General features: G+C 38.8%; 1 protein-coding gene across 1 annotated transcript; it reads left to right on the forward strand.

Moving 5' to 3' along the window:
• The first annotated feature begins 3,980 nt into the window (after positions 1-3,980).
• On the forward strand, positions 3,981-24,589 carry Dapl1 (death associated protein like 1). Its single transcript, XM_026401481.2, has 4 exons — positions 3,981-4,061; positions 12,703-12,790; positions 15,305-15,365; positions 24,438-24,589. The coding sequence occupies exons 1-4, from the start codon at positions 3,995-3,997 to the stop codon at positions 24,552-24,554; spliced, it is 333 nt and encodes a 110-aa protein (XP_026257266.1). The 5' UTR covers positions 3,981-3,994; the 3' UTR covers positions 24,555-24,589.
• The last annotated feature ends 1,099 nt before the right edge of the window (positions 24,590-25,688 follow it).

Raw genomic sequence — 25,688 nt, forward strand, 5'->3', positions numbered from 1 at the left:
TTATGCCACTCTTTTACAGATCCCCTTTTACAGTCCTATTATAGCTTTTAGATATTTTCCACTTGCGGGTAAAGGAAAAACAAGCAGTCATGTTACCTATTACAGAGTAAATAGCCTGCATCTAAAATGATTGGGATCAGAAGTGTTTGCTTCACTTTTTTTTTCAGATTTTGAAATATTTGCATATACATAAATGAAATATCTTGAGGACAGTATCCAGTCTAAACAAAATTCACTTTTGTTTCATTAGCACAGCTTGAAAGTAACTTTAAACAATATTTTTAATAATTGTGTGCATGAAACAAAGTTGATCTATATAGAACCACCAGAGTCAGGAGTAGGATTTTTCATTTGTGTCATGTGGGCCCTCAAAAAGTTTCAGACCTTGAAGCATTTTATATTCCAGACTTTGGGATAAGGAATGTCCACCTAAAGCCTCTGACGCTTGTGGGAAATGTTTGGGTTGGGAAGAGATGGGGTGCCCTGTGGATTCTCACATTTCTTGGGTTACTTTATCATCACCTCCTGGATACTTTCACTCTCATTACCTCCAACAAGTTTTCCAAGTTGGAATTCAGGAGCACATATCCTAGGAAGTGTCCTCAAGGGCTGTGAGAACAAAGCTTTCCATGATGAAGAAAGCTCTGGAAATGTTGGCTTCTAAATTCCCTGTGGAGGTTCACAACATATACCCATGTGTTGAAGGCTCTGCCTGTGAATGACATTAAACAGGATTCCTTGTCACATCAATTAGCATTGATGTTAAATCAACTAGCATTTACCCAAACACCATCTCCTTCCGATCTCATTCCTTCACATCTGTGGGGTGTCCTTGGTACAGACTCTACCAAGTGCTTGCCCTTTAATTTTCTCCTTGTTTTCTGCACCTTGCAGATTTAGAGGATAGTCAATGAGACCAGGGCAACAAACCCAGGTGTAGGTTTTATGCCATGGATCTGTTTTGGCTGATACCATAACCACAAGCCACCCGTCATTATTTATATTTGTATTTAAATTAATTGAAACTATGGTTGACTGGCAAGGGTTCAACTTAGAATTTTTCAACTTTATGAGGGTGTGAGAGCATACTCATCCAATAATTCTGCTTTTTGCCTTCAATACAGTATTTGATAAATTGCGTGAGCTACTCGATGCTTTATTACAAAATAGGCTTTGTGTCTGGTACTTCTGCCAACTGTAGGCTAATATAAGTGATCCGAGCACATTTAAGATAAGCTACGATGCTCAGTAGTTTAGGCGTGTTAAATGTATTTTCAATTCATGGTATTTTCAACTTACAATGGATTTATCAAGACACCCCCCCCCCCCACCCACTGTAAGTCAATGAACATCAATATTTAATATTGAATAAAATTAAAAACTCAGTTCCTCAGTTGCATCCATATTTCAAGTGCTCAAATCAATATGTCCTTGTGGCTACCATATTGGCCAGAACAAACATAGAGCATTTCCATTATCACAGAAATTTCTGTTGAATAACACAATAAACCTTACAAGCCACAGAAGGAATTCTCTCAGTCTTCTCATTTCATGTTTTACATCCCCCTGTGAGACTGTGAGAGCAGTGAAATCAAGGAGGGGGTGTTGTCACCTCTGAACCCAAGCTCCTAATCAGAGGCCCCGCAGGGAGGGCTGCTCACAAAATATTTGCTGGAAGATATGAATGTTCCCTTCTCTTTGCTCCTGTGGCATGTACCCACTTCTATCACAACACTTTAGCATACTTTTCCCCACCTCCCCCCAAAAAATCTTTAGTGTTTATTGATTTTAAAAGGTAATATAGAATAACTAAAAGATGATCAAAAAAAATCAACCCATAATAATCCCACCTGTATATGACCACTCAGCATTTTGGAGTATACTATCTCCATTCATTTGTTTAACAAAGAGATGTTTTGTTGTTTATTGATGAATATTTTGCATGCAATAAAATTCAATATTTTCATATGATGTATGTAAAATGATTCATGTTATCACCTCTATAATTGACACAAAGTAGTTTCATCATCTGAGAAAGGTCCCCTCCTGCTCCTTTGTAGTTTCAACTCTCTCCCCACCCACCTCTGTCACTGATAAGAGTTCTGTTCCTGTACTTTCAACTTTATAAGAACACAGTAAGTAGGGTTTGGGTTTTGTGTTGTTGTTGTCGTCGGCATACTGGGGATCAAAACCAAGGCCTCTACCACTGAGCTATACCCCCAGCCTTTTTTTGTTTTGTTTTGTTTTGTTTTGTTTTAGTTTGGCCTCTGTCATTTAGCATAACGCTTTCATCCGTGTCAGTCGTTTTTATTGCTCAATTGTATTCTATTATATGGATATACCACAATCTGTTTATCCAGTCTATGGTTGATACACTTTTGGGTTGCTTCTTACTTTGTCAGTTAAATAAATAGAGCTGTTATAAATATTTGTACAGTGTGTGTATGTCTGTGTGTGTGTGTGTGTGTGTGTGTGTGTGTATACACGCACAAGTATTTTCTTTTCTCTTGGGAAAACTCCTAGTAATTGGATTATTAGTCAGACTATATACACTAAGTGTATGATGAATTTTATAAACTGAGTTCTATGTTTTTGTCTTCTCACCAGCAGTTTGAAAGTTACCGTTGCTCCAACATCTTCACCAGCATTTTGAATTTTCCTTTTTATTTCCTAGTTGAAGCCTTCTAGTGAATATGTAATAGCATTTCACTGTGGTTTTAATTTGCATTTTCCTTATGATTAATGATGCTGAGCATCTTTTTGTGTGCTTATTTGTTGTCAACACCCCCCACCTGTGAAGTTGTGTTTGACTCCTTTGCTCATTTTTAAATTGGGTTGTTTGCTTTCTTACTATTGGGTTGTAAAAATTCTTTATATATTCCAGATGCTGGTACTTTGTCAGAATTGTTCTCTAAAATATTTTCTCTCACTTATAGCTTGTGTTCATTTCCTTAATGATGTTTCTTGAAGAGCAATTTTTAACTAAAGAATTAAGAGTCTAAGTTCCTGTCATATGCTAAACTTTGGCCCTGGAGATACAACAAGGTCTAAGATTTTAGTAATTTTTTTTATTTTTCCTTTTTATTTTTTGACAAAATTTGGATCTTGTGGTTTCTGACCTACTTTTCTACCATCTTATCATTCATATTTTCACATGTTAAATATCATTTGAAAATATCTGTAATATGTACTACAAAGTACTCACATGGCTTTATCTTATATAACCACCCCTCTCTGTATTTTGGCATGTTTATGTTGATTCCCCTCAAACAAAAAAGAGTCCCACAATTCAGGAGGATCACAAGTTCAAGGCTACCTTCAGCAACTTAGCAAGACCCTATCTCAAAATAAAATAAAATTTAAAAAGTACTGGGGTTGTAGCTCAGTGGTAGTGCACTGCTGGGTTCAATCTCCAGTACCAGCACAAAAAAAAAAAAAAAAAAAAAACTGAAGAGAAAGAAATACAAAATCACACTCCAGAAACCTCTGTACACATCTCCAATTATTTTCTAAGTACAAACGCTTATAATTACCAAGACTGAAACAAAGGCACGGCACTTGCTTATAATCATCTCTTCAGAAGGACCACAGATGTCTTGACGCAAAGATCTTGTCTTGCCCTGATTGTCATGCCAGCATATAACAAAGAGCCTGTCACATTGTAGGTGCACTGTACTTACTGGAGGAAGGAATAGAAAGAAAAAGAATTCACCAAAACACCCTCTGCCCTTCTTCCTGTGAAAGAAAATGAGAGCTTCGTGCCTTCTGTAGCTATCTACTAGCCTTCCCAGATGAAGGAAAGAAAAGCATTTTCTTCAAAGAGAAAACTTGCCAAGCAGATGCAGGTTGCCAAAGAGCTGGGTGACAAGCCCTGTTGCTGCTCAGCAATGCCCTTAAGGGGCCCCACCCCCTCCCCGTATAAAGCTGGGGTGCTGTGGGGCAGACGCAGTTGGCACTTGGCCTCCAGAGCACCAGCAAGGCACTGGCAGGAGCTATGGCAAACGAAATGCAAGAAGTACAAGTTCTGCTGTCCCCACTGAAAGGGGGCCATCCTCCTGCAGGTAGGCCCCCACCTTTCTGTTCTGCAGATGCTGCAGCTGCTGCCCCCTCCCATCAAGGCTCAACTGGAGCACCCCAGGAGAGCAGAAGTTCTCAATCCACCCACTATTGCTTTCACTTCCTGCCACTTGATTTCCTCCTATGCTTTTGATCCCCAGCTTGTGCATAAAACCACCTGGTGATTTGTCAGACCCCCCACTGAATCAAAACCTACAAATCTAGGGGAGTATAAGGCATTCTGTGGTACTCATGGACAGGAATAGTTAGGGAAGGTGAACCTTCCCAGTTATAGGTTAACTGTGACCCATCCACACCTAGATGATTTACTACTATGGAAACTTTGCTCCTTAGAAGTTACAGTTCTCAGACTCAGTCTCCCCAAGATGCCTGTGCCTCATCTGACTGCATACCCAGGCAAACCAGCTTCCACACACAGGACAGCAACCACATCTTTCCCTCCTCAGGCTTTAGGGCTGGGAAGTGTCAGCAGGGATGTACTTTGCCTGTCAACAAGCTGAGAAGCACTTTTTAATAAGCACACAAGGATTGAGGGTGGAGGGTGCTAACTGGAAAAGGTAGCTATCAAGGTGTTTTGCAAAGTACCCAGAGTTGTCTTTTTTTTTTAACTTATGCTATTTATATCAACACCCTGGAATATAGAAAATGGTTTTATTGTACTTAACCATATGTTCATATAGATTGGCTGGGATGTACAGGTCTATTTTTAGTTGGTTTTTTGTTCTTTCAGCTCCTTAAGAAAGACCTTAAAAGCTTGGTCACTTTGTGATTACTTTCTCTATTTTCAAAATTTAGTTATTGGTATAATTCTTTGGTACCTCCAAGCCCAGGTTATTTCAATTATCTTTGCTGCAGAGGGTGATGGTAGGTATAACCTTTGCAAAGAATCCAAATCAGACACAGGTTAGGGGTGGTGGCACATGTCTGTAATCTCAGCCACCTAGGAGGCTAAGGCAAAAGGAGTGCAAGTTCAAAGCCAGTTTTAGCAACTTAGTGATACCCTGTCTCAAAATAAAAAATAAAAAAGGGCTAAGGATGTGATTCAGTAGTTATGCAGTTATGGGTTCAAACTCCAGTACAAAAAAAAAAAAAAATCAAATACAGTTTCAACATGTTCTGGTGGACAGCCCAACTGGAAAGTCAAAATCCTTGTTCTGGGCTTCCAATACTAGACACCATGCCCTGATCTCCTTTGGCAGACTACTGCCATTTTATATTTGTAATTGAATTTAGCAATATTTAACATTACGTTTAAAGGTAATGATGCTAACTAATGGTCCAGGAACTATATATGCAAATTATTGGATGAGAAACTCATTACATAGATAACAACAAAAAACAAAGAGACCCCATTCTCTTCTCACCACTTCAACCTTATAAAAATGGTTCAGCTGAAACCTGATTTGCTAAACTACGTTTATGCACAAAGAACATGGAATTAAACTTAACTAAAGGAAAGTTTGAATGAAACCACCGGGAACTTTCTGTCCCCACCACTAATGATTGCTAATTACTCTGTATACATAGCACACCATGACTCCATCAAGCATGTCACAATGCCTCTGGCATGACAATTAATTATTATGAACTGTGACACTACAGATAAGAGGTTTTGGATAATTAGAATGGAGATGAAGGCAGACTTTTGCTTCCCCACTGAGCACAAGAGAACAAAGAAGCCTCATCCTTCAGCTGGTCTCTCACTATGTATTTTAAATCTAAACTGGTTTGCGATAGTGCAAAATTTTATTTATGGAACAAAAATAATTAGGTGCCAAAATTCCATTAAATCTTCACCTGATTTTTTTAAGCAGGAAGTCAGCGCAATACCATGAGAAAGGTATATCAGGGCTTTTGGAATCAGACCTGAGTTCAAACTTTGCTTTCATTCCACACCTCTGAGTCTCCATGTTCTCATCTCCGAAAGAGAGGTAATAAACAACATCAATCTGATAGGATTGGTGTGATGATTAAAAGAGTTTATGTAAAGTACCTGGCCCAAGAAGATTGACCCCTTTGAAATGGAGGCTTAGTAAAACACATTGCAGTCAGCAGAAATGATCATTCCCAATTTCAAAACAGCCTGATGTCGAAGCTGCATTAGGCGCTCCTACAGTAGTCAGGAAGAAAGAAATAGCAGTGGAACAGATCCTTGTGGCTGTCCCATCATAGTTAAAAATGAAGCCACTCAGAAGTCAGCCAGGCGTAACTCTCCCACCTACATGTGGAGTGCCTACCAGTTTATCTTTCATGTATATGAATATAATATATTGCAGCTCTGTTAGCCCTGGTTATACATTTATGCTGTGAAACAGACTACATTAAACTTGAGGTGGCCTGGGTTGCAGGAAGCATGCTTTGAATTTCCAGCTTTTTTGATTTGCCTCACTCTTAGTTTTATAAGCACCCCATTATAAGAACAGCAGTACCAAAAATGTGTGAGTTGGAGGTAGCCATGGGAAGCCAGGTACATGATGAATAGAAAGAATAGCAGTTGGTGAGTTTGTCCTATATTCACTACACTTTTTAATTTGATTTAAGCCAAATGAATCAGAGCTATCAGAAGGATCTCCAATGAATCTCTAGAGCAAAGTTTTCTAGTTCATTAAAGAAAGCAGAAAGTTTGGAGGCAGGGGGTACCATCCAGTGTGAAACAAATGCAGAACCTGGGAAATGACCATACTGCCTAAGGACTGGTATCATTTTTTAAAAACAAGTAAACAAAAGTCTTGATTCTCTCTATTCCATCTGCTCAACTTATAGACGTTGGAGAGGCACAGATCTGTGAGGTTAGAAGAGAGGGGTTACAAGCCCCACTGCCCCCAAACATCACAGGGAAGAGAGGTCTGATGGCTGCAGTGAGACTGCTGCCATTTGCTCAAAGCTAATGTTGCACCCAGCACAGCACAGCAACTGCCAGACATGCGGTGGATGATGTTTCACAGAGGATCAAACAAAACCAGCAAGATTGAGTAACTTGACCAAAGCCACACAGCTGGAGGGCAATGAAGCTAGGATTGGAAAATAAACCAGGCCTCATGCCAAATTCCTCTTGCTCTAAAGTTCTCTCTCTTTGCTCACAGCCTTCTCTTGAGGGTTTTGGGGCCTTGATTGGCAACCAAAAATTTGCTGATGAATCAACTGTGAATGCAAAGTAAACATTTTGCAAACATCTACCTTTCAATTAAAATCTGCAAATGAAAGTTCTCAGTCCCAAGACAGAGTTTGCATAGACCTTTGTGTCGTTCCACTTTTTTGCATACATTCATCATGGATTAGTGAAGGAAAAGCCTAATTTTTCTCCCAGGCTTGTTCTGAGCTTAGCTACTATCAAAAACTGTGCAAAATTGGAAAATTATTATATAGAATTTAAAACTGCAAGGTCTAATTTCAAAAGTTACAAACTGCCAAATCTACCATGAAAGTACAATTCTTACACAGAGATGGGAAGGAAAAACTTGAATATACCCAAGTAAATTTAGGTGTCCTAATGAAATCATCTAAAAGAGTAACTCTCCTACCTTTTTTTTTTTTTTTTGCCTTTAGTTCATTTTAGCTTGGGAAAGAACATAAAGTCTTACCTTAAGTATTTATATTCACATCTGTACTTAAATCATGTTAAAATGTTCAGTCAATTTCATATTTTACCTTGCCCAATTCTACTTGGTCTTCCATAAATGTTCAAAAGACAATGTAGTCTCAAACATGGAGTCACATAAACGATGACAAATTTAAACGAATTGATTTGGATGCAGTGAGACCTTGAAAAAAATCCCTTGAGTCGGACTTATCTGGTATATGTGAATTGGACCAGCATGTGATGGTATGGGATTGCAAATGCTGGTTCATCCTGATCTGGGGAGACCAGTGTGACCAGTGTTCCCAGCACAGCTTTGAAGATGACCCTCCCACAAACTAGCTCCACCTGGTTCTGTCGCCCCTTGTAGAGAGAGCCTCAACCTGTATTTCATTCAGTGCATCCATCCTCAGTGTGGGGATATGGTCTGCTGTTTCCTTCTTCTGTACATGTGTGACAAGGGAGATTCCCTCCCAGAATAAGGTAGGTATAGGAACTTTGTTCTAGAAATCCAAGGTCTGGTTTTCTAATGCTTCTAAATCATTAAGTGAGCACTCACAAGTCTGTAACGGAGGATTCAAAGATTGCTGAATAGGAGGAGGAATCCTATTTTATTGTTCTTAAGAATGAAGAACTCTCTGGTTTGTGTTTCCTTAATGTCTTTTGGTATTTATTTCTCTGAGTGCCCTATGTTGTTTCTGAAGGAAGGCACGTGATAGATTTTATTTTGTAGGTAGATGGGAAAAGTTTGAATCATTATAAAGATTTTATAATAAAAATTATCTAGTTTGACTTCTGCCAAATTCTCCAGAATTCTCCGAAGGTGTTCATGTCAGGAGGACATCTTGCTCTCACTTTAATACACTGAGGGGCAAGAAATATTATACCAGGTGATATCTTTCATACTGAATAACACAAACAGTTACCTATGGCCAGACCCTATCTTTCTGGCAATTTCATTATTTGGTCTTCATTCACCCCTCTGGAACAACACAAAGTAATCTAAGTAATAATAACTACTAATTATTAAGTGCCTACCATGTACCAGGTGCTTATATCACCTCTATTGTCTAGAGCTGTCAGTATTATTCCCTTTTGAGAGATACCGAAACTGAGCCTAAGCAGAGTTTCAAATATTTCACTCAAGGTCACTGCATTCATTGGTTTTTCATTACTGTTATGAAATACATGAGACAGGCTAACTTTACAAATGAAAGAGTTTCATTTAAATCACAGTTCTGGTAATTCAAGGGCTTGACCAGGATTAGCTCTACTGTGGAGAGGACCTTATGGTAGGTGTCAGGAGCACATGTAAGAGGGAGAAATCACATCACCAAACAGCAAGTAAGAGAAACTAGGATGTCTTTCAAGTGCACCCTCTCAGTGAACCTAAGGACACCCCCTGGGTCCCACCTCTTAAAGATATTACCTCCCAATATTGCACACCAAGGACCAAACGCTCAGCAAGTAGACCCTTAGGACAAACTCAAACCATATATCCAAGCCATAGCAGTCACATAGCTTGGGAGTAGAACTGTCTGACACTACATGATATTTCCTCACCAGGAAACTACTCTTCAGCCCCAACATGGCAGCCCTTTCGATCTTTGAAGATGATAACCTAAGCTCCCTTGAGCCTTTGCTTCTTCAGGAGTGATTTTACTGGATTCCCTAGTTCCTCATGGGACACAGTTCCTTTCACTTTGGCCCATCTCCTCTCAAGACCCTCAGACCATCAATGTCTTTCCAACTGAATGAGTTTCAAACAAACTCCGTATTACAAAGGCCTTCTCATTCTGAGCTTCTGCTTATTTTAACATAATAATTTTGCTTCTATCGTTGTTGATAATTATCAGTCCAGGCAAAAGAAAATGTGTAGAAACAATAGCATCAGGGAAAACAAAAGGAACGCTAACAAGAAAATCATTACAGAGCACCATATTTGAAAACCACTTGTCACGGGAAGAATGGAAAGCACTGTTGGGGGAGTACTGAAACCTGAGACCAGACCTCTGATTTGATTCTTGCTGGCAGAATAGACAATGGTGCAGTGAAGGGGCTGAGGCACCCCCTTGAACATTCTTCCTGAGAAAGCCCACCCTCTGGTTTACTTCACCTGTGCTCTAGGCTGTTCAGAAAATGTTTCCATGTAATCTCACTTCTGTTGCTGATGACTTTGTATGCTTCTTTTTAAATTTTTTATTTTTGTATTCTTAAATAAAAAAATTTAAAGCAGATTTTTCTTTTCCAAAATGAATCTAACATTATAAAATTCTACAAAGGGGCTTATATAATCAATTTTTTTATAAAATAAGGCGATTTCAGTGATTAAGTAGAGTTTATTCCGTGAATACAAGTATGGGTCAATAGTAAGGTATTCATTGATATAACAACTACATTAAGGGGAAAACTCATATGATCATATCCATGAATTCTGAAAGGCATTTGAGAAAATTCAAGATCTAGTTTTTATTTTAGGTCCAATAAAATAATAATAAAAGTATAGTTTCTGCTGGGCACCTATAATCCCAGCAGCTCAGGAGGCTGAGGCAGGAGGATTGTGGGTTCAAAGCCAGCCTCAGCAACAACAAGGTGCTAAGCAACTCAGTGAGATTCTGTCTCTAAATAAAATACAAAATAGGACTGGGGATGTGACTCAGTGGTTGAGTGTCTCGGAGTTCAATCCCTGGTTCCAAAAAGAAAAGATACTTCCTTAACCTCTTGACATATATTTACACAGGGAAAGAGAGTATGAGCCACCAAAGTACACAATATGTTTAAAGAGAAAACATTAAAAGCAATCCCTTAAAAATTAAAATGGCAATTTGGGAATGTAATTCAGTTGCAGAGCACTTGCCAAGTGTGTACAAGGCTCTAGATTTGATCACCAGCACTGGAAAAAAAGGTAGCGGGTGAAGGCAAAGATATCCACCATTGTCAATATTTAACATTATTCTAAAGGAGGCAATATTATCCTTTGCAGACTATATAATTTTTAAAAATCTGAACAACCTGAAAGAATCTACAAAATAAACTATGATGAGCAATAAGAGACTTCAGTAAATCCTGTGTATAAAATCAAAAACTTTAAAATAATAACAATCTGTTAGAGTAATAATGGAAGAATAGACCTCCATTTATAATAGCAGCAATAATAATAAAATGAATAAAAGAATAAAATGCTTAGACAATGGACCTAATAATAAACAAGTCACTGAGGAACTCCAGAGAGGATGTGAACAATGGGAAAAAACCATTATGTTCTTAAACAGAGAGCTACCAGAAATGTAATATGAATTTTCCCTTTCCAAAACAATATATCATCAAGATTATTTATAGAGAATGGACAAACTATTTCTAAAGTTCTTTTGAAAAATGAGTAAGAATAACTAATAAAATTCTTCAAAGAAAATGTAACAGGAAGGGATTAACAGTTAAGTAGTGAGATACAAACTGGTGCATCCTCCATGATGGGCAATTTGGCAAGATTTAGCAAAATTCCAAATGTACATATTCCTCAGAGCTATCTGGATCACTTCTCAGAATTTATCCCACTGGTAAACTTGTGCTGATGCAGAAGTATGTGTATAGAAGGATAGTCACCACAGTATTCTAGTGACAACAATGGATTAGAAACATAAGTCCAACATTCCCAAACTGGCTAAGTAAACACAGAACATTCATATAATGGGATTCTTTTAAAAACATGTGTTAAAAGGAAAGATACTCAAGGACTGGGGATGTAGTTCAGTGGTAGAGCACTTCCCTAGCATGCTCAAGGGTTTGGGTTTGATCCTTAGTAACTCAAGGAAAAAATTTGACACACAGAGAAAGATATATTAATGGTTATTTATGCTCAAGTGGAAAAAAATGAAGAGGCTGCAGAACAAGGTGTGTCTTATGCTACCATTTTTTTTTAAAAAAAATAATGCATAAAATATCTGTGGATAAAGACATAAGAAACTTGCAACATGAGCAGTATCTAGGGAGATGATCTGGGAGGTTGGGAAATAATGGTAAGAGGGAGATCACAGACCTTTTCAAGACTTTTGAATTGTGTCTTCTATATGTATCACATAACCGAAAATAATTAAATAATAATTTCTAAATAACAGTGATGAAGTCAAATCACTAGGGCATTGAGAAATAGGAGAGGTTCTCTTTATTTTTCACTTTATTGGAACTAGTCACAGAAAATTGCCCATGTGGCATTTCCATAAAAAGAATTAACAAGTTCAAACAAATCAATGTCCATTTAGCTATTTCTCATTTGAGCTTGTCAGATTTTAGATGTACAAATTTCCTGGGAACTGAGAAAAGTATTTGCTTTGACTTGCAATCTGAAATGGGTTGTTCATTTCCAAAAGTTGATTCCATTGGACATTGTTAAACACTTGAATTGCTGTTAGGTCATCTGTAGCCTAATTAACACTAATTGATCTCTTGAATGGCAGGATTATTAATGCAGTTTAATTACTCATTAGAACCTCTGAATGAGGCCAATGTGGAGGTTTGGGGTCTGGGCTGGAAGGTGAGTATTCAGTGGAATTTTAAGCACCTCTGTTGAATTAAATGCCTGTTAGCACTGTGAGTTCTGACTTTTGGCACATCCCTCAGAATCTGACTTTTGAAAGCTTTGGTTGGAAAAAAAAATGCAAGCCATGCAAAAGCTTTAATCTCATAGGAAAACCAAGGGTCACATTGTATTGTTAGCTGCTATCACAAAGAATGTAATTGGTTTGATAACAAGAAAAAATGTTTTTCAGTGAAATGCCTAAGGGAGTATATTGTTATTCTCCTCCCCAAAACTAAGGTGTAACCTTCTGCTTTTTCAACCTCAGTTCCACTTCTTTGAGCATAAACAAGCAGACCTCAGCCCTTCCTCTGCCCCCACCTTTTATCCCCAGAAAATATTTTTTTCTTTTTATTTTGTTGTTTTATATGAAAATTTAGAACTTTAAAAAATAAGTTCAAAAATATTTTCAAGTCTAAATCCATACCTTGAATAACAAAGCTGTTCTAACTTTCGTGTTGATGCTTGTTTATAGTCAAAGCTGGAAGGATGCGAATTCCCAAAAAGCAAGAAATGGGTGTCTTGGAGAGACATACCAAAAAAACAGGATTGGAGAAAACAAGGTAGGGGTTGTTGATTTCTTCTGCCTCCAGAAGTAGTTTTAGGGCAATCCTCTATGCACTTGAAGGCAGCCAGTTAGAGTAGGGTGGGTGTCATGATTGATGGTGACTTGGGCAGTAGGGTGACTACCAAATGAAGACTCTCTTCTGGGCTCCCTGAATAACCCACCACCCATCCTCCTCCTCTCAGCAGCCAGCCCAGCTGCCTCCTACTGACTTTTTAAGGTGTCCAAGCCTGACACACACATCCCTTTACCCTTTAAAATGTCACTAGGCTGGCCTATTTTCATAACATGCTTTCTACTGAAGCAAATCTCCTGAATTAAAAATAAATGGCTATTTTTGTTTTGAATTCACCTCTCAATTATTTAAGCAACTAATGGCCGCTATAGCTGGCATAGCTGGAAGGCATATAGATTCTGAGGCTTGTCTGCCCTGGCTTTTTCCACCTTGACCTTGACATAATACACTATTCCCAGAACCCAGCAGAGAGGGGTGGGCTGAATCCCAAGCACAATCAGCCCAACCACTCTACGTCTTGTTAAGGAAAATGAGTACATTTCAAAAATAAATAAATTGGTTCCTCCAAGTATCTCAGTGATGGGTGCTTCAGAGACTTAATTTTAAAATGTTTTCTATAGATCGGTTGATGAGTGATTCAAACAGAGTTAATGGAATGATGTTCAAGGCACTGCCCTCCATATCAGAAAGAGAATATGGAGGAAGCATACTGGATTTCTTTGGCCCTTTTCATATAAAATTGTTTTCAAATCAATTTTCAAGGTTCCCTCCCCCCCCCCAATTTATAGGAAGGAATTATTTTAGGATCTCTGCCACATTAGAATGAAATACTGATTTGCCCCCATTAGCAACAAGCCATTTGTTTTCTTGATATCAGAAAATAACCATCGTCTGAGGAAAGTGAAGCCCTAAGTTCTTAAAACTGTGGAGGGAAGCATGCTCATTATTTATCTTCTGACCCAACATCTAGGACAGGTCCTAGAATAGTGAGTGCCTGCTGTAAATGATACCAGACAGTTTTGAATCACAAGCTAGTTGACTTAGGGAGCCTATTCTGTTTCTAAGGCCTGATTCAAGCATAAGCCTTGTTTATTGGGACACTGGTTCTCACGCCTGAGCCAGGAGCTCAAGCACTGAAGAAGCTGGGCAGGCAACCTGTAGAAAGGTCTTTTCTCTGCACCTCAGAAAATGGAAATTTAGTATTAATTCTAACATCAGTTGAACAATTCAGGCAGAGGAATTGGTTAGCGAGTAATAAAGTAGTGATTGGAACCTTTTTAAAAATTCATTTGTTTTCTAGTAGTCATTGAAAGATGGGAATTGGATTACTACAGACTTAAACAGCAAGAGGACTCTCTATGTTGCCCTAATTACCATGGACAGATTCTGGTTATGGGAGGCTTATAGAATGGGGGAAGCATTTTAAAGAAAAATAAGGGACTCTTAGAAATATGAACTGGCTAGGCCTCCTCCCAGGTGCCTTGGAGGAAGCCTGTATATTGACAGACCCAGATTCATCAGCTGCATTTGCTCCCCATAAATCCTTTCTGCTATTCACATCTCCTACGCAGGCATGTACACCAGATAGGAGAGTCCCATTTTCACAAACAAACACTTTTCCTACATCTTCTTGTAGAATAGCTTTTTAAATTATCATTATTGTTTTTAGTTGTTGATGGACCTTTACTTAATTTATTTATATGCAGTGCTGAAAATCGAAACCAGTACCTCACACATGCTAGGCATGCATTCTGCCACTGAGCTACAATCCCAGCCCCGAGAATAGCTTTGTTTTAAATATTTTTTAAAATATATTTTATTCATTTATTTATATGCAGTGCTGAGAACCGAACCCATTGCTTCACACATGCTAGGCAAGTGCTCTACCGCTGAGCCACAATCCCAGTCCCCCAGAACAGCTTTTTTCTTTTTTTAAATATAGAAAATAAATTGTTTAAGAACCATCAGTGTCCATTTTCTAATAACTTCTAGTAACCAACACAAGTCATCCAGATGAGCAAACACAGACTTCCCTTCCAGACATTGTGCTTCAGACTCAGCCTGATTGAAACCCTCCCACAAAATAACTTGGCCTGAGAGAAAGAAGCCAGACACAGAAGAGTATGTGCTATAGATGGTTCATTTTATGAAACACAAAAACAGTCAGAATTAATCTCTGGAGCTGTAAGTCAAGGTAGGTGTTATCCTTAGGGGCAGTTGGTTTGACTAGTGTTTATAGTCTGTTAATATTCACCAGGCTATATACTTACAACATGTGCATTTTTCTGTGTGCATATTATATTTGAATGAAAGGCTAACAAACAATTATAATATTAACTTGGACCGCAAAGTTTATTGCAGCACATGGGTATACAGAGGCAGAATGTGTGTCTTCTAGATGTTGCCAAGTCAAACAAACAGCCATCCATATAAATCATTTAACTCTTCAGTGCAAAAATTTTAAATCCTGATTGAAGTTTCCTTTCATCTTCACAGTGCCATTGCAAATGTTGCCAAAATACAGACGCTGGCAGCCCTGAATGACACACTGGACAAGGTGAGTGTGCATAAGGTGAACCACGTGATACTCCAACTTGGTATTTGCCCAATGTGAGCCAGCAGATGACCACTGAGGTTTTTCCCAGCCTAGTGGTTTTTGATGTTCTTGTGGGGAAAAAAAATCTCCTCTTTGTGAGAGGAACATAAAATGGTTAGAGTGAGAAAAACTATTTCTCCCAAATTCCTAAATAAAACATTTCAAAAAATAAGGAACTGACGTGAAAATCATGAAGCTGAATGTGCAACACTTTCTCATGCCAAATATTTCTGGAAAACATTGGCATGTTTTTATAAAAGATAGCCCGTGTATTGGGAATTCAGCAGTTTTTGATCTTCCTCCCATCTCGGCATCCCCCCATGGAAATATTTGATTTTAGGGACAGGTGGGTAGTGAAGGGTTACATGGTTTAGGGCTGGAGGAAGGCTGAGTATATCCAGTAAGGTCTGTTAATAAAAACAGTTGATCACTACCATTTTTACTTCTATATCCTGAATTTCTTCTAAGTAGCTCAAGAAACTCAGAAAAAGCTTACCAGGTAGATAGCAATTTGGTTTGTTGGATTCAACTGTTTGTTTGTTCCTAAATGTTGTCGGGAAGCTTAGTGGGGGCCTTTATTCTAAGTCTAAGAGGCAGGTACATTATATTCAAGGTAATGAAGGACTATTCTTTCTGCTACTACACTTTAATTGAAGGGACAGGCCCGGGTAGCTTCTGTAGAAGAAAGACTTGCTGTTATAGGGAAGTTGAAAACTTCCCCCCACATTTCTGAGGTTTGATCACGTAGTCTGAAATAAATCAGTATAGGCAGATTAACAGAGAAAATGTTATATACAATTATGTACAATGTTATAGCATGCATAGGGGTATCACGGGGGGAGAAAGTGAGTATCCAAGACCCCAGTGAGGCTTAGAAACTCATGCACCTGCTGCATAGGGAAAAAGGAGGTGGAAATGTGGGCAATTTCAAATGAGAATAAATAATTTTTAGGGAAGATGAATGGGTTTGAAGAACAGAGAACAGCTTATAACAAAGTCTGTCAGGGCTCTGGATGTGGCATGAGCTCTAATCTTCCTTCCTGCAATATGCATCAATCTCCACTGGATGATAAGACAACTGGGGAAGGGATTCACAACTGAGAACTTTCTGGAAGATTAATGCTATAGAAAGTTAGGGGAGCCTCAGAGAAATCTCCCTGCATTAGCTACTTTCTAGGTTCCTTGAGTCTGAGTAACCAACATGCAAAAGTGCCATACTTTCAGATATTGTTTTGCCAAAATCAGGGGATAGAAACTGTGCACCTGGCCTCTGGGGTCTCCATTTGGTGTCACTGGCCACTCACTATCAGCTCAGCCTTGAACAGATTACTTATCCTGTGCCTCAGTTTCCTCCTTAGTAAAGTGGCAGTGAAAAAGAGCATATAACTTGCAAGTTTGTTGTGTAGAATAAGTGAGTTCACACACATGAATCTTTTAGAAGAGTGCTAGGCACAGAGTAAGCTCTGCACCCTCTGTTAGGATTAGTAGCACTCGTTTTATGGCAGTGAAATGAAAAAGAATGTCTAAAATACATGATGTCACAGGTCAGATTGTATAGAGCAAGATTTTGATGCTGAGCTATAGCCATAGTGTTCTAACATGAGAGGACTTTATTCTTCCAATCAGAGATGCAGGGAGGCTGTAGGTGATTCTGCTACCTGGCTTCAGAAGCAGGTCTGATGGAGGATGCCCTGTCAGGGTAACAAAAGCTGCATGCACCTGCATCTCATTCTCATGTTGCTGAACCTCATCCTTAGGGTATCAGAATGTCTCCTGGCCTACAATATAAGTCAGAGTCTATATTGTACTTTTATAGATATTTATGCTAATGTCTATGACATAGAGGGTTCTTTCTCTTTCCATAAAAAGTATCACTGCTGGCCCAGGCATGGTGATGCATGTCTGTAATCCCAGTGATTCTAGAGTCAGGAAGACTAGACAGGAGGATGACAAGTTCAAAGCCAGCCTTAGCCATTTAGCAAGGTCGTAAGCAATTTAGCAAGACCCTGTCTAATTAAAAAAAAAAAAGTAAAAAGCTCTAGATATGTAGCTCAGTAGTAAAGCAGCCATAGGTTCAGTCCACAGTACTTAAAAAAAAAAAGTATTACTTCTTTGTTTCAAAGATGGAAGGCAGGAGAATCACAAGTTCAAGTCAACCTAGGCAACTTAGCAAGACACCATATCAAAATAAAATAAAAATAGTTGGGGATGTAGCTCGGTGGTAGAGTGCTCACCTAGCATGTGCAAGGCCCTGGGGTCAGTCCCCACCACTGAAAGGAAAGATAAAAAGAAAATCCTCTCCCCCAGATAATAATAATAACCAAATTGTATTTAGAGAACAATGAGATGGTATGCTATTAAAAATGCTTTTAAAGCAACTATACTTATTTTAAAAATCCAAACTTGGCCACCCAGCTCAGTGCTAACTGGAGCAGGATGATAGCTCAAACTGCAGATCTCTGGTTAGGAGAGCAGGTCTGGCATCAGCCACAACCTGCTTGATTCCTGTGCTGGCTCTGTCACTAACATCAGTGTGACCTTAGGCAAATGGAATGTGATTAATAGTATCTACTTCATAGGAATATTATGAGAATAAAAGGAAGTCATATAATACATGCAAAGTAAGTACTTCATACAGTCAGCCCTCAGTAAGTTGGCTTCTATTCCCAGGCATGCATCTAGCCTTCCATCACTTGGAGTCCCAGGCACAGGATAAGGAACAAACATGTGGAACAAAAATAAGTTCCAAGAGAATCATAAGTGACTGGCTTTAATGTGGAAGTGGGTGTGCTAAGTAAAGAAAGAAAAATCTCCCCTGAATCCATAATTCAGCCTGAAGCTTAGTAGGATTTCATACTACAACTCCCTCAACCTGGGGTTGAGATGGGCTGACCACTAGATCTGCTGAGATCAGTGGTTGTCAGGGTCTGGGGTTGAGGAAGAGACCAGCTGCAAAGGAGGGAGAGAATTTGGGGAGGTGATGGAATAGTCCTGCGTGTGGTGGTGGTCATGGATTGTATGCACTTATCAAAATTCATAAAGTGGTACATTAGTATGGGTAAATATTGTGAGTAAATTATGCCTTGATTTTTAAAACTGAAAAAAATACTACCTAAACTATATTGGCTGATACAAAAATATAAAAGATATAAAAGATAAGGAGATAGAAATATAGATCTAAATCTTTTGATAGATTTCACCTTCATGATAGTGCTTTTCCCCCTATAATATATATAATCATGGAGACCTAACAATATAAATTGGCCAGAAGAAATACAAGAGCAGAATTGAGGACGCCTGAATTTATTAACATTCATTTACATCCTCAGCTACAATTATGTCTAGTCCCAAGCAACCATGTTATTCCTTATTTCTATTTTAAGAATGTAAGAGTCTAAAACAACCCCTATCCATAAGATCACATCAATCATTCAGTTATGACAAGAAATCTCTACCTGTACTCTATTCATCTCTGAATATCTTACTTTCAAATCAACTTAAGGTTTAGGAGATTTGGGAGATTTAAAGTAATCCCCAAAGGGCTGGAATTGTACAAATATAAGAGGGGAACAGCCTAAACTTCCTTCCCACAATTTTCCCACCGCACCTTCCACATAAGACTTTTTTCTTCCAACCAGCTACACTTCTTCCCTCCCCACCTCTCCAACCACCCATTCCCCACCTCTCTATCCCTAAACCATGAGAGGATTCAGGTCCCCCACTGGCTGACCACATGGTGTGATATTCCTACAGAAAAGGGGTTCTGGAACCTGAAATCTCCCTGGTCTGAAAAATCTGGGAGACCTAGTCTTAGACTAAGTTGTACTACTTAGAGCTACTCCTTAGAAGTTATTTAACCTTTTAGATGTCATGTGTCTCCTCTGAGATATATAGTGGCTCATTTGCTTTAAAAAAAAAGAAAAGAAAGAAAGAAAAAAAAATTAGGGCTAGAAGTGAAAGAGAATGATACTGCCAAATATATTAATTCTCTGGACAGTCATGGAAATTAAATTTGGCAATAGCTGTGTCGCTTCTAAGCACGTAAAAGTATCCAGTTAAAACCTTAGTAATGGAGGTGGGTTATAGCATAGAGGTGGGTGGCATGTGGAAGCCTGGTAAAAGTCTGGGTTACTTTTTTCAAGTTGCCAGACTTTGAGTCACCACCCCAAAGTCAGTGAGAGGCATGTGAAATGGGATCCTGGGGGAGAAAAAACTATCAAAGACATCTGCAAATTTAAAAAGGATCTTCTTGTTCTGTAGATTAACATCACCGTAGGAGTATCCTTGAATTTCATTGACATGAGCTGAATGTTTTGTTTTAAGCACTTTGCTTAACAGAGTGTGGAAATTTAAGTGCCAACATTGGAGTTGGAAGTTAACACCCTGGAAAGATGAATGGGAGAGCGGCAGTCTGCTCCTACTACCCAATGTCAGGCTCTAAAACAAAACCTGCTGCTGATTTTCTTACATCTAGAATTTCCTTCACAGCTCCAGTCATAAAAACCTTTATCACACTTCCTTTGCTTTTTGTGCAAAACTAAAAATATGGGCTCTGAGGTCACAGCTCCCCACAATGAAGGTAAATTCTCAACATGGGAGTTTCTCTTGATCTGCTTTTCAAGTTCAATATGTTGCCCCTGTGATGAAGCCACAGCAAGGCAGAGTCCTCACACATACAGAGCCCTGGGATTCTTCCTCTTCTGAGGTTCCATTAGATTTCTTTCCCTAATGAATCAAACATGAAACACCTTTCATTCTGCAAACACTATCATTTTACAAAGGCTAATGAAGAAAATTCCAGTTAATTTGCCAGTCTAAATCAAGCCAGCTGGTTGTAGGTTGTACTCTGGAAAATGAAGTCTACTTATGTCTAACTCAGACTTGAAAACCAAACCTTCCTATCTCCATTGATACAAAATCTACAGAAAAGATTTATGCTTTCAGGGAATGAACATTTTATTTACAGTTTCATCAACTTTGATGTAAGATGCTTTATGGATAAATATAAATATAATGGATAAATATACAGACTCTCTACCCACAGCACAAAAGCCTTCTACATTAGGATATCCCTGGTGGATAGGGTCAAGGAATGAAAAAGAGAATTTGAATCTCCTGTTATATTTTCAAGAGTTGTTGTAAAACTCTCTTATTGGATCCTGAAAACCTCTACACTTGTGACTTAATAATTATGAGCACCTTCTCTCCACCCCCCACACTTTCTCTTATTTATTTGTGTGTGTGTGTGGGGGGGGTGTGCACGCAAGGGAAGGACTGGAGATTGAACCCAGGGTGCTCTACATCCCCAGCCCTTTCTTTTTATTTTGAGACAGGATCTCACTGAATTGCCCAAGCTGGCCTCAGACTCCAGAATAGATGGGACTACAGGCATGCACCACCATGCCCTACCTATAGGCAGTTTCTCTAAGACTATTATCTTTAGCAAAATTATTTCCACTTCTTAATTCTTTTGATTTTTACTTTTTTCCAAAAACTTTTCCAAACCAATTCACAGATGGCCAACAGGCCCTAGAGGCTGCCTCGGACATCCAGTCATTCTAACCTGTGGCACTGCCCTTCTGAGAAGCAGTTGAGTTAAGCAATGCTTCTAGAACTTCAGTTAAATGTCTTCGTTAAAATATAATCCTTAACTCTCATGTACCACTGATGGTAGTGTAAAAATGGTACCAACACTGAGGATCATACATTTAATAAAACTGGATTGCCATAGGAGCCAACATTTCCACTTCTAGGTATACAATTAAAAGCTGAAAGTGGGGACTTGAACAGATATCTGCATACCAGTGCTCATAGCAGTATTACTTGTAATAACCAAAAAGTGGAAACAACCCCCCAAGTTTCTGTGGATGGTGAATGGATAAATATACAGACACTGAAATTTAATTCAGCCTTTAAAAAGAAGGAAATTTTCATAATACTTTAACATGGATGAATCTTGAAGATATTTTATGCTAAGGAAAATAAGTCAGAAACAAAAAGGAAGTCGCCAGGTACTTGGGACAGGAAGTTGCTTAATGGGTACCAATCTGGGATGATAAAAGAGTTCTGGAGATGAATGGTGGTGATGGTGGCACAATAATGTGAATGTATTTAATGCCACCAAACTGTCATACAATTTAAAAATGGTTAGAATGGTCAATTTTTATGTTGTATTTTACTACGATTTTTGGGGGGAGGGGAGCAGATCCAAGAGATTGAACTCAGGGCACTCAAGCCACATTCCCAGCCCTATTTTGTATTTTATTTAGAGGCAGTGTCTCACCAAGCTACTTAGTGCCTAGTTTTTTGCTGAGGCTGACTTTGAACTCACAATCCTCCTTCCTCAGCCTCCAGAGCCACTGGGATTACAGGCATGCACCACTGCACCTGGCTTACAATTTTTTTAATTTAATTTTTTTTTTTTTGTACCAGAAATTGAACCCAGGAGCATTTAACCACTGAGCCACATCCCCACCCCTTTTTATTTTTTTTTTCTTGAGTCAGGATCTTGATAAGTTGCTGAGGCTGGCTTTGAACTTGTGATCCTCCTACCTTAGCCTCTTGAGCCACTAGGATTACAGGAATGGCTACCATGCCCAATCAATAATTTTTTTAAATGACCAAAAATAGTGTAACCTGTAAATTGTAGAGATCATCTTGGAGATTACCAAATAACAAGACTGAATTAAGCAGCAAGTGGGTTCTACCACACTCTCCTCCCTTCTCCTTTCCTTTCATACTTCCACCTGTCATCTTTCATACCTAAAGAACCACAATTGACATGTGGCTTTATCCCTTTCAGCCCCAACTTGTCTTGCCCCACCTCACCTTGGCTAATTGCCCAGATCTCTGTTATATGAAGCTGTTTACTTCTTTCTCACCCCTCTTTTACCTTACATTTGACCTTAATTGTCAAATTGTTCTTCCCACCTGGAATCTCTTGAAAGTGAGTTAAAGCTAAGCTGAAATAACCCAGTTTGAGACTAAAGACACCCAGTCTGGAAGCATACTACTGAAGTTGGTGACTTCTTAAGTCTCCTCTCATTCTAATGTTAAAAGAAATACAAAACAAACACTCTGCCCTTCCCACGCTGTAAAATGCATGTCTTGTGCACTGACGATAACTCATCTGACAAAAAGGAAAAAGTTCCTAATGCCTTTTCAGACTCTGAAGCAACATTTGTGACTAATACCTCAATTACTGTGTTCCAATCTGCTAGAATGTCAGCAGGGACCATCCTTGGGCTTAATTATTATACAACTTGTACCTGCTCGTGGTAAAAAGAAAAATAAATAGAAAAATACTGATAAGACAAAGGAAAAGCAGAGTTGCCCATGATTCTATCCCCTTAGCAGTAACCATTATTAACAATTCAGTGTATATTCTTCCAGTATATTTAATTTTTTAAGACCAAGAAGAAAGGCCTTCTTAGAGTCAAGTTTCACATAAAAGGGACATCTGTGGGCCTATAGCTTGGGCAGGGATATTTGAGATGAGATGTAAGACACATGTGTTTTCCCTGGCTTAGACGAGCCCAAACAAACCATAAACAATGTGATGCTTGGGGTCAGGAACAGTTTATCTCCCCCTTTTATTTAATTAGAGTGTCAAGGAAAATGCATCTAAGCTCTATGGTTATAAGTTAAATTCCTAGCAAGCTGATGCACCCCTTCCTTGCTGGCTAAAGGGATGTCCTTAAAGTACTCGCTTTAGTCAGCTTTTTTGCTGCTGTCACCAGAAGACACGACCAGAAAAATCATAGAGGAGGAAAAGTTTATTTAGGGCCTCACAGTTTCAGAGGTCTCAGTCAATAGACAGCCAGCTCCATTCTTCTGGACTCAAAGTGAGGCAGAACATCATGGCAGAAGAGTATGGCAAAGGGAAGCCACTCACATGCTGATCAGAAAGCAGAGAGACTCTACTTGGCAGATACAAAACATATACCCCACAGGCACGCCCCCAGTAACCCACCTCCTCCCACCACACCCTACCTGCCTTCACTCACCACTCAATTAATCCTATCAGGGGATTAATTCACTAATTGAGTTAAGACTCATAATATAATCATTTCTCCCCTAAACCATCTTGCCTTATCTTACACATGAGCTTTTGGGGGATACCTGACATCCAACTATAACAGCACTTTTTGTTATATTGATGGACTTGGAAACCAAAAACTGGAATGGACCCAAAAGATTACTGGGTCCAAATTCTCCTCCTAGGAAAACTACGGGTGAGGGACATGGCAACTCTGGGCATCCTTCCCATTTTAGGTTGTCCTTAATGTGAATTCCAAAAGGTCTCTTTGTTTCATAGGAAATTCTTCATGTTGTCAAAATGTCTCAGTCTGTGTTAATTTGAATCCATTTAAGCCTGTTTCCTCATAGATGTCTTCCATGGAGATGACTAATAAGGTCTTTGGTTACCTGAATCTAGTATGTCATTCCTTGGTCTTCTCTTCATGAAGCAGTTTAGAATGGACTACATGGAATGGCCAAAGTCATGCCATTTTTAACCTTATAAACAGCAATTTCATGCTTTGACCTAATAAATAACCATAACTCTTCTTAACTTCTTTCATAGACTCTTTATTTCTGATTTTTTTGATAATGGAAACCCCTGCCAGGACCTTTTCCAATGTTCTGGTAGCCTTCTTATGATACTAACCCATATATAAAAGCTAGTGTCCAAATAATTGTTAATATTACAAAGCATCAATGCAAATATAATTAATCATTTCTACTTTTTAAACTGTTACTTCAAGACATAAATATAAGTGCACATGTATTATATATTCTCACATATCATATATTTTATAATTTTAAAAATTCAAGACAAGTTAAAGAGGGAAAAACCACTTTAACATGTTTCCATGGATCCAGGATGGAAATGGTATGGAAAAAAAGAAGTATCATATAACAAATCAACAAAACTGTGAAATTCCCAACCAGCTTGTATTGCTTTCTATGACTTTAATATTTCATGACCAAATATGTCTAATATGATTTTTTTTCTTCCCTTCTCACCTTTAGCTCAACCATAAATTTCCAGCCACAGTGCACATGGCACATCAAAAACCCACACCCGCTCTGGTGAAGGTCACTCCACTGAAAAAGATCTACATTATTCAGCAGCCTCGGAAATGTTAAGCTAGGATGTGGGACGTAAAATACAGCCACCTGGCCACCTGCCGCCAGCATGAAACAGCTTAGGAAAAAAGGACCAAAATTGTCCATAGGCCTAGTTCACTTGCTTGGTAAAGAAAACAAGTTTTGTATCTTTCCTTTTGACTTTAGATAATAAAGCATCCAAAACTAGAAATCTGATGCATTCTTGTGACTCTTTTTGGTGCATGTCAGGATCCCATGGATATTTACACATATAATTCCATAGAGTAAGTAAAGAATCCAGAACACCCAACTATTCCACTCCACTGCCACTGCCCTGGGTCAGTGCTGTCTTCCTGGTGGCTGACCCCAATTTGTTCCACCCACACTGAGTTTTCCTTGCCAGAAAAGTCTAGTGTGGAGCACTCTGAGCTTTGCAAGGGCCAATGTTTTATGTAAACTTAGGTGTGACTCTTAATCTGTATGTCTTAGGATGTTCAAATTGTCACTTGAGGTAAAATGTCTTTTCCCTTTTTCAAGGTCCCCACATAAATACAGTTTGTTCTTAAGATTTAGTAAGGAAAAACGAAAAAAAGTTAAATTGATTATAAACATATATTCTTCTGCCAAACAGTCAAAGATGAAAGGTAAAACTATAGTTTCCACAGATTTGCTGACAAAAGTTAATGCTCTAGAATTAGGAAGGAGATTCTGGTACTGCGCAGCATTGCTGTTGGACTGTGGGAGTTGATTTTTTTGAGTTGGGATGGAAAAGGAAGTATTGCTAAGCCTGTGCTTAGCACTCCTACCCTGCCATCGCAGACACATACGTGCACACACATGCACACACACATGCACAAACTTCAAACACTTCATGTCTTCACATGTGAATAGCCAAGGGCATCCTCAGATGATGGTAGGGAATAGCCCTATTCTTTCTCCACTTTCTTTCTCCTCAGAGGTTAGCTGTAACTCAGTATTCTGCCATTCTGTACCCTGAGTTGATCATGATATCCAGCAATAAGCTCCTCTCTTTACCCAAGGAAAGGGATCAGCACTGTAGCTCATCCTTCTGCAGGTTGACAATCCTTAGAATCAATCTGGTGCCAAGTCACTCTCTGATTCCTGGAAATCCAAAGATATCTGCCTGAAGACCAGTTTTCATATAGATGCATC

Source organism: Urocitellus parryii, chromosome 1 (genome assembly GCF_045843805.1).
Source record: "Urocitellus parryii isolate mUroPar1 chromosome 1, mUroPar1.hap1, whole genome shotgun sequence".
In the NCBI taxonomy this organism is placed as follows: Eukaryota; Metazoa; Chordata; class Mammalia; order Rodentia; family Sciuridae; genus Urocitellus; species Urocitellus parryii.

What these genes read in the sequence shown, in the direction of transcription:
- Dapl1 (XM_026401481.2), top strand. Translation starts at nt 3,995, where the DNA reads ATGGCAAACGAAATGCAAGAAGTACAAGTTCTGCTGTCCCCACTGAAA. An exon ending in ACAGGATTGGAGAAAACAAG is followed by an intron (nt 12,791 to 15,304) that starts GTAGGGGTTGTT and finishes TCATCTTCACAG; the next exon opens with TGCCATTGCAAATGTTGCCA. An exon ending in TGAATGACACACTGGACAAG is followed by an intron (nt 15,366 to 24,437) that starts GTGAGTGTGCAT and finishes TCTCACCTTTAG; the next exon opens with CTCAACCATAAATTTCCAGC.